Source organism: Pholcus phalangioides, unplaced genomic scaffold (assembly GCF_987345545.1).
Source record: "Pholcus phalangioides strain wild (caught in Gottingen) unplaced genomic scaffold, Ppha-v1.0 ptg000015l_1, whole genome shotgun sequence".
NCBI lineage: Eukaryota > Metazoa > Arthropoda > Arachnida > Araneae > Pholcidae > Pholcus > Pholcus phalangioides.
This window is the reverse complement of record NW_028301608.1, coordinates 91,097,113-91,112,947: the sequence shown is the minus strand read 5'-3', so window position 1 is coordinate 91,112,947 and position 15,835 is coordinate 91,097,113. Positions and strand designations below refer to the sequence as shown.

General features: G+C 36.8%; 1 protein-coding gene across 1 annotated transcript in view; it reads right to left on the bottom strand.

The window, feature by feature from the left end:
• Positions 1-15,287, bottom strand: part of LOC149077033 (ubiquitin carboxyl-terminal hydrolase 31-like) — a 38,373-nt gene extending 23,086 nt beyond the window's left edge. The window contains exons 1-6 of the mRNA XM_089244771.1: positions 14,013-15,287; positions 12,375-12,614; positions 9,350-9,439; positions 2,766-2,962; positions 2,355-2,460; positions 736-926 (exon numbers count right to left, since the gene is read on the bottom strand). Of these exons, the coding sequence (XP_089100897.1) occupies positions 736-926; positions 2,355-2,460; positions 2,766-2,962; positions 9,350-9,439; positions 12,375-12,614; positions 14,013-14,990 (1,802 nt within the window). The 5' untranslated portion in view covers positions 14,991-15,287. The remainder of the gene's footprint in view (positions 1-735; positions 927-2,354; positions 2,461-2,765; positions 2,963-9,349; positions 9,440-12,374; positions 12,615-14,012) is intronic.
• Between the last annotated feature and the right edge of the window lie 548 nt (positions 15,288-15,835).

The window sequence follows — 15,835 nt, the reverse complement described above, 5'->3', positions numbered from 1 at the left end:
CTACTCCATTCTTCAATCAATACTGCCTCTATGCTACTGTTCCAATTGACATTCTCAAACAGTTGCTCATTACTCAAGCACAGTCACTATTTACCACTTCCTTTTCAGCAGCTGCTCAATAGCTTCCTACAATATATAAAATTGATTTTCTGTGTGTGTGTATGTTCTCTATAAAAATCAACAATTTTTTACCAATCTTCACCAAATTTTTAGTATATGCCAAACAGAACTCCACTTGAACGATAGGCTACTTTAAAAGTTTGTCAGAGCTAACAAAGGCCCAAAATGGGCGGGAAAACTGTTGGGCAACAATGCTTTGTTAGCCTCAGAAATGACTTTCAGAATGTTTACTTCGGTTGCAAGGGTTCCCAAACAGTGCATTTCAAACATGTTTATTCCTTTACACAGGAGGGTAGGCTTAAAACTTACCTGTGGTTTAAATGATATTGCCTGGCTCCATTTCACTGGGTCGCTACAGTGGTGGTGCCAGTATTAAAAATTAACTCTTGTAGAATATACAATGAATAATCTACTTTTGCAATAAGGTAATTATTATTCACTAAAAGAACATTCAAGTGATATTTCTTTTATAGCCTTATAAGAGAAAGCCCAGGCAGAGCAGGGATTATAGTTCTTAATTAAATGTTTAATATTAAGGGATTATAGTATCTCTTAATATTAAACATTTTAATATTAAGAGTAAAATTGTTTTGCTTGAATGAAAAAAAAACTCACTTTTTAATAACATCCCTTTGCCATTCGGCTGTGAGTTTGAGATGTTTGGGTCCAGTCTTGAAGAAACTATGTCCTAAACTTAATGCTTGATCCACAACTGGCATGTATAATGGAAGATCAACTGACTGAGGAAGAACTTCATGTACGGGTACTCCATCGATAACACGAAGTTTGAACAGTGGGTCATCAACCTGAAATGAATGAAGAAAAATAAAAATACATAGGTGGATTTCTTAGTAGTGGTGACTTCTAATAAACAGTTTATTTTCTAAAAATACATAGCATACATTCAAGGTTCCACGTTTCACAAGCTTTTAATATAGCCACTAGCATTGCATACGAAGTGTTCCTAGTGATGCGGAAGAATGATACCATTAACACTGCCAAATCTCTGGATGGTGCAAAGAGAACGATCTATTGCCTGAAGAATACTGCTCGGTAAAGTAACACAGATGCACAGAAAGCCTCTTTTAGTCCTTGGTAACATTGTCATGCATTGCGACCTCTAGCACATTCAATTTCTAACCAGCTCCTTTGCTCTCTCTTGCTTGGTAAACAATGCATTTATATTACATGAGGCTTGTTCACAACTGCTCTATCGCTGTTACCACTTTGTACATGTACGGAGGGGGAGTTCATTTGCTCTGAAGAAGGGTAGGCTTATAACTTACCTGTGGTTTAAATGATACTGCCTGGCTCCATTTCACTGGGTCAGTGGTGGTGGCAGTATTAAAAATGAACTCTTGTAGAATATACAATGAATAATCTACTTTTGCAATAAGGTAATTATTATTCACTAAAAGAACATTCAAGTGATATTTCTTTTATAGCCTTATAATTTCATCTAATCTAACATCTATCTCAAAAATATGCACTTTTTTGTCACTAAAATTTCTCATTATCGCTATTGCTATCGACATGCAAGTTTTTAATCCATTCTGGCAGACATGAAATATAATCCAGTGATAAAAACTATTCCGTTAAGGTTTAGTTTCAATGTAAAAATATTCTCCCGTGCAAAATCATACAAAGTAATTATCATTCCGAACACTGAACTCCATGCCATTTTATAAGAAATTTGAACTGGTGAATCACTTTGAAGAAAGAGCCTCCAACAGTATTGTGGGAGTCATAATGATTGCCAAAAAACAATACGTCATAGCCCATGAGTGTGAAAATTTTTTCTCTTTATTTGTGGGCCAAATAGAAAGGCTGTTGGTCTAAAGACCTCACCAGTTAATGTGTTAAAGAAGGATTGCCGAACTCAATAAGTAATCCAATTTAGTTTTTGTATGAATTATTCCTAGTTTCTTCTCTATTGAGAGAGAGATAATATTATAGATTTTAACCAAAGAAAATTTGCACTGAAAAATTATATGCATAAATCATAACTCATAATACACATGACTGGGATTCATTAATATTTCTGCTTCTGAAAAGTAGTTTTAGACCAAATTTTTATGAGCACAGAGAATCTGAAAAACTACATCTAAGATATAATTAGGTGAATGAAATTTTTTTTCCAGCATATTGCTAATTTTAATAATTTATTCTCATTGATATGGCAGAACGAACTTGTTTATATAATTTTGCACTTCAAACCACATCAAAAATCTTACATTAATGGTCTCTTTGGAAATACTACTCATGGCCCGAAGAATTCGTTCCTGAATAGCTTTGAAATTAGCTTCTCGAGAAACTTGGACAACTAAAGGCTTCCAAAACCTGAAAGAGAAACATCACATGTGAAACACAAACCTTTGCCACTTGTCCATAAAATAAATATAATTCAACATTACTCATTTATGTTGTTAAAATTAAATTATGTATTTCCTTTATTAGTTTTTAATACCAATGGCAATATTTGATGATAAATGATAGAATAAGTCATCATTCCATATTATCTCTCAAAAATACCTAGATTAAAGGTAATTTGAAACCTGATTATGCTGATCATTAATTTTTGATCATTTCTGATTAGTCTTGAGAGTCTTAATGTTTGTCATATCATAGCTATATTCGATACTTACGTTTCCTTCTTTTCTTCTCCTTCTAAAATCCTATTTACAACAATAAGAGTCATTTGCTCTCCTTCGCTGTTGCTGGAAGCTTTTGATGCAGGCAATTCAAAAGCATATAGCTCATTTGCTTCCTTCAGACTGCTAACTGGATCCGTATCACTGAATGTTCTTGTAAATGAACCAGTTTTATATTCAGTCAGAATCAGCTGTAATTATAAATGAAATATCAATGATAACTTTTAAATTAAAAAAAAATAATTATTTAATGGCATAAGAAAGCTTTGTGTGATGGCACACATCTAAGCAGAATAATTTCCATGCACTAACCCTTTAAGTGGCATCGATGGGATATCTTGCCTTCTTAAAAACCTCTTATTTTAGCATTGACAAGCCCAGATATTTTGTAAAGTTGATTTCTCAAAAGAACACTCTTCCCTATACCCTGCACTAGTTTGCACCCATTGAAAATCAGAAAAAAAGCCTGTTTAATTACAATAGAAACATTTTGAAGAGAGTTTAGTGATTTCTTCTGTGCCGTTTGAAGGGTTAATTGAATACTAATACAGTTGAACTTGACTAATTCAAGATCATAAATGCAAGCTACTACATAATACAGTTTCCGCTCAATTTTAGACTGACACATTTGCATGCATTAGTCTGGTACCAAACAATATGCCCTTTTTTTTAACCAGTCAAGTGGTTAAGATGGCGTTTGCCATCGCTGATATAGTAATGGTGTTGCCTATGACAACATTTGCCGACACGCAGATTTTTTTCTGTCTTTTTCACATAGATATCACAAAATAATTTATCATATATGCGCTGCCATCTCTGTACAGCCATCCTTCTACTTTATTATCTCATCACTAGATGGAGTTGACAATTATATTTCAATTATTATTACTACATTGCTCAAAACAATTAGGGGAGCACATGGTTTTAACAAAATTATGCAAAGATGTATACCGATAAGTAACATAAAATGAATCATCCATAATTTAAAGCCTAGCAGGAAACGGAAGAAGAAAACTTCATATGCAAATCAAAGTTCATGACGTCAAAAACCAGAAAAAGGAGATAAGGGCAGAAATCGGGATGTTGCAGAAACGTCTGTTTTACTGCCGTAACTGCGAAATTCGATTGCGCAGAATTTTTTTTTTGAGACAAGGTGACTTGAGGATGTCTCAACAACGTGATTTACCGGAATCCACGGCATGGCGTGTTATAGGCAGACTGGAATCCGGGCAAACACAACGTAGTGTCGCGGATGCTGTTGGAGTCGCCAGAAGTGTTGTTTCAAGGCTGTGGAATCGATTCCAAGAAACAGGAAATGTTAGACGTCGACCAGGGCAAGGTCGGCCACGCGCCACTACAGCAACTGATGACCGGTATATACAGTTAACAGCCCGTCAAAACAGAACAGAGAATACTACGCAGCTGCAAAGACGGTTGCTCTTGGCAACAGGACAAAGGGTGTCCAGCCAAACAGTACGTAATTGGCTTCATGAGGGAGGGCTCTATGCACCTAGGCCAATGGTCTGCGTTCCGTTGACCCCACGCCACCGTGCGGCCCGAAGAAGATGGGCTGCTGAACATCGAGATTGGGAGCAACATGATTGGAGCCAAGTGATGTTTACAGACGAGTCCCGATTCAGTCTGGAGTGTGACACCCGACGTGTTCTGGTATGGAGGGACAGGGGCACTCGAAATAACCCTGCATTCGTTCGTGAAAGGTCACAATACAGACGAGCTGGTTGGATGGTATGGGGTGGAATCAGCATAGGCGGACGTACGGACCTGCATATCATTCGGAATGGCACTTTGACGGCCCGAAGGTATGCAGACGAGATACTGCGACATCATGTCATCCCTTACGCTGGAGCCATTGGAGATTCCTTTGTTTTCCAGGATGATAATGCCGGACCGCATAGAGCTCGTCTGGTGGAGAACATGCTTGAAGCTGAAACAATACAGCGTATGGAATGGCCAGCGTGCTCTCCTGACCTGAATCCAATCGAGCATGTTTGGGACATGCTCGGACGACGCATTGTTGCGCGACCAAGGCCGTCTGTTACTGTCCGAGACTTGCAGATTGCACTTCTTGAGGAGTGGAACAGTATTCCCCAAAGTCTGATCGATAACCTCATCGCATCCATGGCAAACAGGTGTGCAGCAGTCTTAGCTGTTCAAGGAGACCACACGCCCTATTAAAACTCATGCATCATGTCTGAACAGTACTTTTTTTTATCGTTTACATGTAACCAAATTGTTGCCCTAAATCATCTTTTCATGTTTTTTCCATATTTTCAATAAATTAAAGCTTAATTCCAAATTTTTTTACGTCTTTTTTCTGTATTGTGCATTGATACGCGTGTACTATCAATTGTATGCCAATACGTGGCTGTCTCGCACGATTTTCTTCACTTTTTTGCTTGCTCCCCTAATTGTTTTGAGCAGTGTATTATCTTTGTCATGTTTTGCAAAGCTGCATCCCTATAGCTTTTTTTTTTTTTTCGATTTTCAATTCCCTTGCGAAGATGCATCTGTTATATTACTCATATATCTTTTATCAAAGCTTCAACTACTATGGTTCCACATAAATCCATCAACAGCATTTCTTTTAGTCACAGGACATTATGACCGCCTCTCCCCACTTTTGAGGTGTCATATTATGTCCCGACACATTCGAGCTATAAAAAACATGCTATAAAAAAAATATTTTAATATTTCAAACTTCCAAGAAAAGGAAAAAAAAGGGAAAAAGCGTGCGCATCTTAAAAAAAAAGTGGGCAATGCGGGGAACGCTCTGAGAAATTAATTGGACAGTTGACTGGTTAAAAAGTCTTCTCTATTTACGAACTCATTGTTCAAGTCCATTTGAGTTTGTAAAAACAAGTGTCGTGATTGTGAAGCATTTCTGTGTAACCCTCTTTAGTCCACTATTTTATTTTTTACAAATTTCATGCTTTGAGTGCTGAAATAAGAAGTTCGATTAAAACAAGTAAAATCTTGTTTTTCATATTCCTTTACCTAAAAATGAATAGGTTTATATTCGACAGAGCTTCACCACTCGCTCTTACCAGGTCCAAACCGTCTATGTTCAAGGTCAAGAGTGCTAATCAAAGAATCATTATATGACAAATGAATTTCATGGTGTCAAGTGCTATTTGAGCATCATATCGTGATGATTATGGTTCACCCAAATAGTTTAATTTTTTTTAACAAAAGCAGATGTAAACTGAAGCTGTTATCATATTTATAATTGTAACAATACATCAACACAGCAATTTAATTGATTAGAGTGGATGTTTTAGCTAGTGTGGCCAAAATTAAGGGTAAAATATGTAGTTTTCTTTTATTTTACTGTTATCAATAAACTGATAAAATCTTGATTAGCAAAGTTTAATTGCTGTTACCTTGAGTTTTATATCCAGTATGATGTGATTTTATAAACCTCTGAATATCTAAAATTTAGGCAACTCTCAAAACTTGATACAGGCATAGAATCAATTCTTTATAGATAAAATGTATTGTACTTGTAAAGCCTGATTTCAAACTGAAATGCCACAGAAAGATATAGGGATATTATAGGGTTAAACCTATCCTGAGAAGTGGAACAATGGCACTTTTTTGTACTCCAGTAATTAATAATTCTTTAGTCTATTGCAAATCTGATAAGAGATGAATGTTACACATATTCATGTTTCCCACCTAACTCTGTTTTGTATTGCATTCCCCCCAAACTGAGAGAGAGAGCATGCGTGTGTGTGTGATAGGATCTTTTTATTCCCCTTACAAATTTTACAAGTAAACTTTGACTATGAGTAAGTACAGTAGACTCTCAATAACTCGACACCCCAAAAGTATGAACAAACATGTCGACTTAAGCGGATGTCAAGTTAGCGGGGTTTCGTTCTAAATTTTTGTCCGATCGTTTTTGTGTATGTAAATGCATTCAAACAATTCCATTAAATAAAATGCTAATTCCCTCATTAATTTTAATTTGGGGTTGTTTCATAATAGAATCAAAACATAAAAAATGTACCTCATGAAAAACAATCAAGTATATTTGTTTTTTTTTCTTTTTCCGCAGAAAACAAAAATTCTTCTACACTGTTCAGTTTATCCCACGGTTGTTCGGCTTTTTCCTGAGTGCATATATCTACAGCTTTTAATGCATCATGGCGAGATGGTGCAGAAACTTCATCTGAACTTTCTGATTCTATTTCTTCGGAACATGAAACACTTCCTCTTTGATTGATTCCACAATATCGTCGTCTTCCAAAAGTTCTTTTTTGGAAACGCCACTAAAATTAGCCGGCCAACAGGTTTCAAACATTCTTAACATGCACGCCCCCCCCCCCCAATGCAAAAAATAGACCCATCTTAGAGACAAAACAAACAAAGGATTGTCAAAATACCCATGAACAATATCAACAAAAAATTCTTAGAACTGGTAACACAATGCCAATTATAAAAAACAGTCGTGGTAAAGGGACAAAAATCGTAGTCGACTTAAGCAGAGTTAAGCCAAACATGTGTTGAGTTAGAAAGGTTTCCCTACACTGAAATTAGTATTGTGCCAACCAAGGGAATAATAGATGTAAAATTATCCGGATAGTCGAGTTATCGAGATTCCACTGTATTAGATTTTTCTGTCTCATGAATATGTTACGGTCAAAGCCCGAAATTGAACAGTTCGCGAACTGGCCACTTTTGTTGTTGATTGACTTAGCCAATGTCCAAATTTCGGGCTTTCGCCAGCCAGTTCACAAGTGGCTGAAGCCAAAGTAGAAAAAGAAAAAGCATGTTTCAGGTCATCACCATGTTGGTGTATTTTTTCGTTATGATCAAGTCCATGTTAGCTTTTTGTTTTGTTTTGAAACCGAGCACAACTCAGGTCTATCGCCATAGGCAATTTACTACCTAGTGAGTTGTGCCGGAAGTGTAAGTGTGTGTACCTAATAGTCTGAGTGCGTATCTAGTGTTGTGTATGATTTTTCCGTGCTGCCATCTATATCTCAGAAGTGAAGTGAGTGATGTGTAGTGACTGAATATTTGTACTGTTTGTAGGACTGTTGCTCCCTGTGGCGAGACTTTTTAACGGGGAGATCGGCTCGCATTTGCGCCTCGAAGTTGGGAACCACAGAAAACCAACTTCAGCCGACCACCACTGTGGTGACGGTGGGGCTCGAACCCGGGTCCCCGCGATACGAGTCCGTCACTATGACCACTCGACCACCACAGCGGCAGTCCATGTTAGCTATGGCGATCCATCGTATAGCTGTAATCTTTTATCTTTTCAAAATTTGACAGAAAGAACTATATATATATGTGGTCCCCACTCATGGCCTGCAAGCGATGTTCGTCTGTGCATCTCCACACATGCACATCAGTCGTTTATCTCCTTCTGATCAAAAATGAGACCTCAGATGAAATCAATAATCTGGCTTGTCTGACTGATTATGATTCAGCTACTATTCCTATATTGGTGGAGTATGGACAGAGGTTTATAGTGATGAACCAGGCTGAAAAACATGGTGTCATCTAGTAAGATTGGGTATAGGAATATCATATTTTAGTCCACATTCGGACAGGACCGCATTCCTTTTCAAATTAAAACCACATTAAAAAAAACCCTATATGTCTATATCAGGGCTGGAGAAATCACAAAATAATCTAGGTGCTAGAAAATTTTTTTACCCGAAGAAAAAGGTCCAAAACAATGTTTTTTTTTACTTTTTCAGGGCATAGAGTGACCCCCTTTCATGTTTGCAGATAGTCTGTTAAAAATTCTGAACATTTTGTGCTGCAAAATTTCCCCAAATTTCTCTTCTTTTTTTTCTCGCTTTCTCATTGCATGGAGCTGATCCAATACTGCTGCTATACAGGATGATTCAAAACTCAAGGTACAAACTTTTAGGGGAGATAGAAAACACAAAAACAAAACAGAATCAAGTAGGAATGTATCACTTTTTTTTAGTGCATAACTGTGAATGGTTAGAACTTTGAGCACTTGTTGTGAAACTTAACGTGTAAACGTACAGTCCTCACGTAAAGTGTCGCTAAATAAAGAGATTCCCACCCACTATTGGCTTGTCATTTCGTCATTTTCATTTATCCTCCAGCTGATCAGGTTTGAGTTTCCGGTCATACATTCCTATGTGATTATGTTTTGTTTTTGTGTTTTCTAACTCCTCTAAAACTTTGTACATTGAGTTTTGAAGCACCCTGTATATATAACCACATAGCACATGCTGGCAATGAAAAAATGGAATTAGCACCTACCAGACCATCTTACATTAACACATTTAACTATGGGGGTTAGCCAGGGTTCTCCAGCCACTTCGGGAATCGACCAGCCTAAGCCCAAAAAATCGCTAGTTTAGTAAATCATTAGTTTTGGCTAGAAATCAAACCAAAACTCTCAGCCACTTCACGAAATGACCATACTTTGGACTTTGGCTGTAACACATATAGGGGATCATCAACGTAATGTAATATTTCACTTGAATAGGACAACACAATTTACAAAAGTTAATTGCTAGCATTAATTGAGGCATAAAATATTTCTAAGTAATGGTATTACTCACGCTCTGCTTAGTAATGGAATGATTGATGCCTATTTTCTCTTTTACATTCAGCACTGTTGCTTGCAAATCTACAGTCAGGCCGATTTTCAACTGAAAAAAAATTAACAGAAAATAAGCATAAAAATTAAGTGGAAAGATGAGCAGGAAAAAAAATTATTTACAGTGACTCAATATCAAATTGGGAAAATGAAAAATACCTAATGGAACCGATCTTATCCCTAAATAAAATTGAGAGAAGTGAACCAATTTTTGGAAAGAAGCATTTCAGAACAAATATTTTTATAGAGCTGTAAAGATATAAACTAACAGGGCTTCAAAGCAAATAAAATTGTAGAACATTGAAGAAAAGTATTCAAATCAAAAACAACATTGTAGAAATTTGCTTATTTTATTGATGCAAATTCAGTATTAATCAAAGAAAATTATCACAAAAATAATTTCATTGGTAGCTGAACTCGTCTACACCTCTCTCAGTCTGTGTATATGTAGCTTGCCCAGAAATTAAAAATAAATTGTGTACATGAAGAAATATAATATTTTTTGCATCGATTGACAAAACTGACATTTGCTTTTTTTAGTTTCCTCTCTGGGTCTTTTGTCATCACTATGCCAGGCTTGTTTGATTAGAGCAAGCGTTTACAATGGTCTGGAGCAATTCAAAATCCCGCCAAATGTGAAGTGTGCCTCATAATATATTTGCCCAATGCAAAGTGTTGGTATACACAAGAAAATTGCTTGTTTATGGAAGCATTATATGAATGAGTAAAATGTAATAAAAGTGGAGTCATAAAATGTAATAAAAGTGGAGTCATAAAATGCTGTCTTAATGGATGGGGCCTCAAGAGAAGGAAGGCTTCACAAAAATGTGAATCGGTTGAAGTTTTTGATAATTAGCCAGGTAGGGTCTAGGAAAAATCACTTGGTCCAGGGGGCGCATGATGCTCTTAAGACCACCCTGCAGCTATGTATCATATTCTTCTGCATTAGCTGGCATGCTATAAAAATGGGAGGGGGACACTCGTAGTGAGGTTCAATAGGGATTACGGAGTACATTCACAGGACATAAAAATTCATATTAAGAGCTGAATACATAAGTGAATAAGAATGAAAAATAGTTTTTCATTGAAGCAAAGGTATTTTTACATGGGAAATTGATAAATAATATCGGTAATAAAAATTGAGAATCAACTAACTGCTCCAACTTAATTAACGTCAACCTAATAGGAAATACGGATACCGTATTCTGCAGCACTTTTTTCTGCATGTTCAAAGATCAAAGAAATATGCTGTTGCTTTTGAAATAAATTATATTTTGCTATGCTATTCTTTAATTTTCCACTCTGCTCATTTCAATCTTACATGCATAATCAAAGAATACAAAAATGCTCCACAGTCTACTCATACTTCCATTTAATTCATGTATTCCACGTGAACATGCTTAGTATCTGACATTTTCAATAAAACAAGATTTGTGGTACCAAAAGTACAAATAAAGCTAGAATTACCTAAAAGCAGTTCGTAAAATGGAAAGAAGCAAGACTGAGTTCAAAACAGCCAGTTTAATTCTATTCTAGAATCTAGATATTTAAGAATTTTCTGGAATGTGTGACTCAAATTTCCTGGCATGTCCACTAATGTGTTGAAAGTATGTAATTTTTTTGGGTTCAGGAACGATGTTCATGACAAACACAGAAGAGATAGGCTGTCCCTAGGCTGATGCTTCTCCAATGAACTTAGTAAATAATGCATGCAAATCAGCATCTCACAATAAAAGATTGCACGAAATTGTGACAGAAGTATTCCATGCAACATTTTATTCAAGTGAAAGGTTTTCGACCATCCACTATAACAGTCCACGCCTCATTCCCAGTAACTTTCACTTCTTTGTTTGCTTGCAAAATGTCTTACAGCAGGTTTTGACAAATCTAAGGTGTAGAGTCGCCATGGCGACTGAGATTACTGAAATAGCTGAATTACTGTAAGTCAATTGAAAAAGCAGATTTAAATGATATAAATTTCTCTGCTAAGACATGCAGTGACATGTTTCCCTCTTCTATGCTTGAAGAAAACAAGGCAAAAAAACATTGGATCATCAAGTGTCTACTGTAGTTACTAAATTGGCATTTGAGGACAATACAAAGTTTTCGGAATTATATGTCTTGAAAATGTTTAAAGATATATAATTTTTTACCTGTTTTTCATGGGGGGGGGGGGGGGGATGTTCGATGTCAAGATTTTTTCGCGATTTGTCAAGCCCTATCTTGCAGGACACCACAGCAGAATTCCAATTATCAGAATTTCAGTTATTTGAATCACTTTGCAAAAAAAAAAAAAAAAATCAGCAAAATCTGAATTGTAAAAGTTTTATCTTAACGGATTTGCGCTGACTTTTGATGACAAAGGGGGGGGGGGTTTGAAGGTTGATTACGTCATCAACCACCCCTTTTTGGAGATATGAAATATTCTAAGCTGCTGACGAAATTTTGCTGACAGGCGGAAGGTCAGTGTTTTGCTGACTTTTGCTGACAAGGCGAGGGAGGGGGGTCAAAAATGGCTGAAAATCTGCTTACGTAATACTTGAATGATCCCTATCCCAATTATCACTGAAGAAATGCCATTCACTTTAAAGCGATTACAGTTCCTGATTCATTTCACTTTTGCCATGACAATCAACAAAGCGCAAGGCCAGTCGTTAGCAGTGACAGGTATCAACCTACTTGAGCCCAGTATTTCTCACAGACAGCTTTTCGTCGCCTGTTCACGTGTTGGTAATCCCAAAAATTTGTACATCTACACACCAGATGGGAAAACAAAAAATATTGTGTATCCACGAGCGATTGCCTCAAGTTTTTAATTAAAATATTTCAAAATAGAAGTAATTTTTTCTTACTTGATGCAGAAAGTTTTTTGATTAAGAAATAATTAATAAGCTATACGTATATAAATTTTTTACGGGACGGGCAATGTTGCCGGGTATCAGCCAGTTAAGAATAAAAATTAAAAGCTATATACACATAATACAAACCACTGTATCTTTGTTAGAAAGTACGAGATGAACGAAGAGTACAACTGTTTGCACATGAGGAACTGGAAGGGAAACACACAAGTAAGGATCGAAGGTATTGCTACACTGTCCACAAGCAGGGCAGCTCAAAGACGACCGCAACTGTCCTTGGAAGAGGTCATGAATGAAGCTGTTGTTGCACCTTAAATGATTCGCCATTGTTTCTGCTGCTAAATCTTCATCTGGACGACCAAAAGTGTTCTGAAAAAAAGAAAAAAATGAATGGGTAAAGCAAAACATATAGAAAGTTATTATTTTCGCATAAGATCTGCAGAAAGAGCAATCCCTTTTAATTTTTATTATTGTTTTTCAACTGACTCAAATAAATCTTTCAAGAGGCTCAAAATCTACATACAGTCGAACTTGGTTGATTCGAAGCTCAACAAGACAGCAAAACCGTTTGAATTATCAAAAAAATTTTAATTATCTAATTTATACAGGATCCAAAAAATGACTACAAATTCTAACTTACTCATCAATATTCACATAGAATTAATAATTTATATTGTTGCTACATTTGTCCACTGTTCTGGAATCGATATCACTGTGGAATTTCTTGACCATGCTAAAAGCCTGGTCTATGGAAACAGTTACTGATCACCAGTTGCAAAACTGTTTCCCAAATTTTGCTAATTGTATTTATATGGTATTAGGAAAATCTATTTTTATTAGATTTTTTTAGAAGAAACTATTCTGAAGAAATCCAGAGTATTAACAGCACAATGAAGTGGTACACGGTGTTAATGCCTTCCAACTGATCGTTAAAATAAGAATTAAATTAACAAGAAAATTGCAGATAAGTATTTTGAATTCTTTCTATATAGAGAGTCGTTTCTGAAATTGATCACTATTTTACCGCACACCCACTCCAGTTAAATATCGCCATACTGCAATTTCCAACTAGTGGAGTTGAGTGGGAAATGAAGGTGCCATCTATCGATGGTCGTCCCCAGGCTCCATACATAAAGAACTTTATTCTGATGTTCTTTGGCCAGATTTGAACCCATGAACCTCGATGGTAACCTTCATAGTGGAAGACAATTTCAAACAATTTGGACGGATAAATTATGCATGGATATTCTTTAAATGAATTTAGTTAATAAGGTTTTGTCAGTTTCTAATCATCAGAACCAGTAATGTTTTTCAAACTGGTTGCTAAACGATGAATCCAACACATGAAAAGCAAATTAAATTCTAGCATACAAAGAAAAGAAGAAAATGTGAAATACAAAAAAATACAAATTTAAAAAAAAAAAAGTCCTGGTTTTCATTATTTTCAATCCTGTATCTGGATGTCATATCGCATCATTCTATCCCTTATTTAGGCAAAGAATGTTGTTTCGTTATTGTTTTTTATCATCATTTTTCTATTTCTTACAGCAAGAAGGGATAATTATATTTTCCCCTTTTCATTATTTTTTTCTTTGGCAAGAAAGACATCCCACAGGATGACTCTGTTTCACTCCTGGCGACTACTTGTGTTTTGCTTTTGGGCGGTTTTTTTCGCCAAAGAAAGTTAAACTCCACCACATCCCAAAAGGAATTGTACTACAGTTGCTCGTATGACTACCCTGTACCCAAGGTTTTCCATATTTTTACCTTTGGTTTCTTGTACTTTTGCTTAGGAGCTGTGTTCAAATCTTCGTGAACTTTGTCGAGCAACCAAAGCAAGAACTCCTGGGCATCATGCTGATCCGAACCTTCATACTGCGACCCATACTTCCCAACAAGACACTTGAACTTGTACGATACATCGAGACAATGCTGACAAGACCACAGCGACTTCAACAACGTCGCCAACTGTTCAGTCACCTCGCCTTTAGTCCCATACTTTTTAGAATGTGCTTTATTGCGACGAACGAAATCCACCTTGTACTGATCCAGAACAAAGTACTCTGCAAAATAATCCGTACTGCTGAGACACTGGAGCACAGCGTTCATGAAACAAGTATTCCCATGGTTTTTCAACCCGCATATAGCCGGCGTTTTCCCCTTGAAATATTCTTGGCAATCTACGGCTTCGGGGACTTGAGCTTGGCTTCGGATGTCTGTATTCGATGCCGAAATAACTCTCGTCGGTGCAGGAGGAGGCGTTTGGGGTATCTTCTGGCGGTTGATCTGCCTCGGGTTGGCGTTTTCAACGACAGTGCTCTTGCTATCGGTGGCACTAACAACCGGCTCGATGGCATTTGTGTTAGTGGCTACGAATGAGAAGCTCCTTCTGAATATTTTGTTGAGAAAATTCGAAGTTTTATCTGGCTTCTTCTTCTTGGAGTTTTTAGATGACACCAAAGGCTCGTAGTGCACCTTGGTGCTGTTTTCTTCAGCGCTGGTAGCTTTGAAAGGTACGTCGACTTTGATGTCTTTGATTTTGCGTCGACTTTTACGGCGGCCGCTCATCCAACGAGGCAGAGTGAAGAATACTTGCCTGTCATCGTCCCCGTAGCACATAGCGGATGGTTGTATCACCTCGCAAGTGCGATGGCCGATTTGATTCTCGAAGCTTTCGGCCTCCATATCGGCGAGATTCCCATCCGATGCCGAACTGGAGCATTTCCTACACGAGTCTCTCGACATCGCTGCCCTTCAAACCGATGGAAATGGTACGATGGAGCTGGGAGTGTCCATTTTCTCGAATGTAAACAACATCGTCGCACCTCGGCACGTACAAAGCGATTATTGTAAATAGGATATCGTTCATGTCACGGTTATGAATAACATTGTTAGAATTGAAGCGGCGATCCAATCGGCGTCATACAAAAAAAAAAGGTTAAAGTGATAATAATTGGATCTACGTGAGATGCATTGACAAACTATTTCCTGATAAAAGAAAAAAAAAATAAACCAAAGGTGGGGAGGGGGGAGAAAAACACAAACATTGCTCAATCAACATTGCTGTTCACTTTCGTTGTGGTAGTTGTTTACTTCTACTTTGATGTTTTTATTATATATGATCAATAGATGGCGGTCTAAACCATAATGGTTCGAAGTCTTCCAGCTGATAATTTTTTATTTTTTCCGGTGGGAAGTTTGTTTAGTTAGTCAAAGAAAGATGAAAAGTATCAGAAAAATTTCACTACTGTACCTATATTGATAAATGACCTTCTGAAAGCTACATAAAACGATTCAATTCTTTTTCTTTTCAATGGAGCTTTTATGAAAAAACTGGAAGGTAAACAGTACAATTTATATAGGCAGTTTAAGGACCACAAATGATGCAGATTATTGATTAATTAGCAAGCATAAAAACTAGATCAAATAGGTAAATGTAGTAAAGGGTAATAAAAACCTGCACACTTCGGTTGCCTCCAGTAAGTTTGATGACGTCATGTGCACTGTTTGCAATTATTATTTTTTGGGTGAATCAAAAATGAGCTGTGAAAAAAATCAAAATCTGAACGGAGAAGATCATAAAGCGGCTT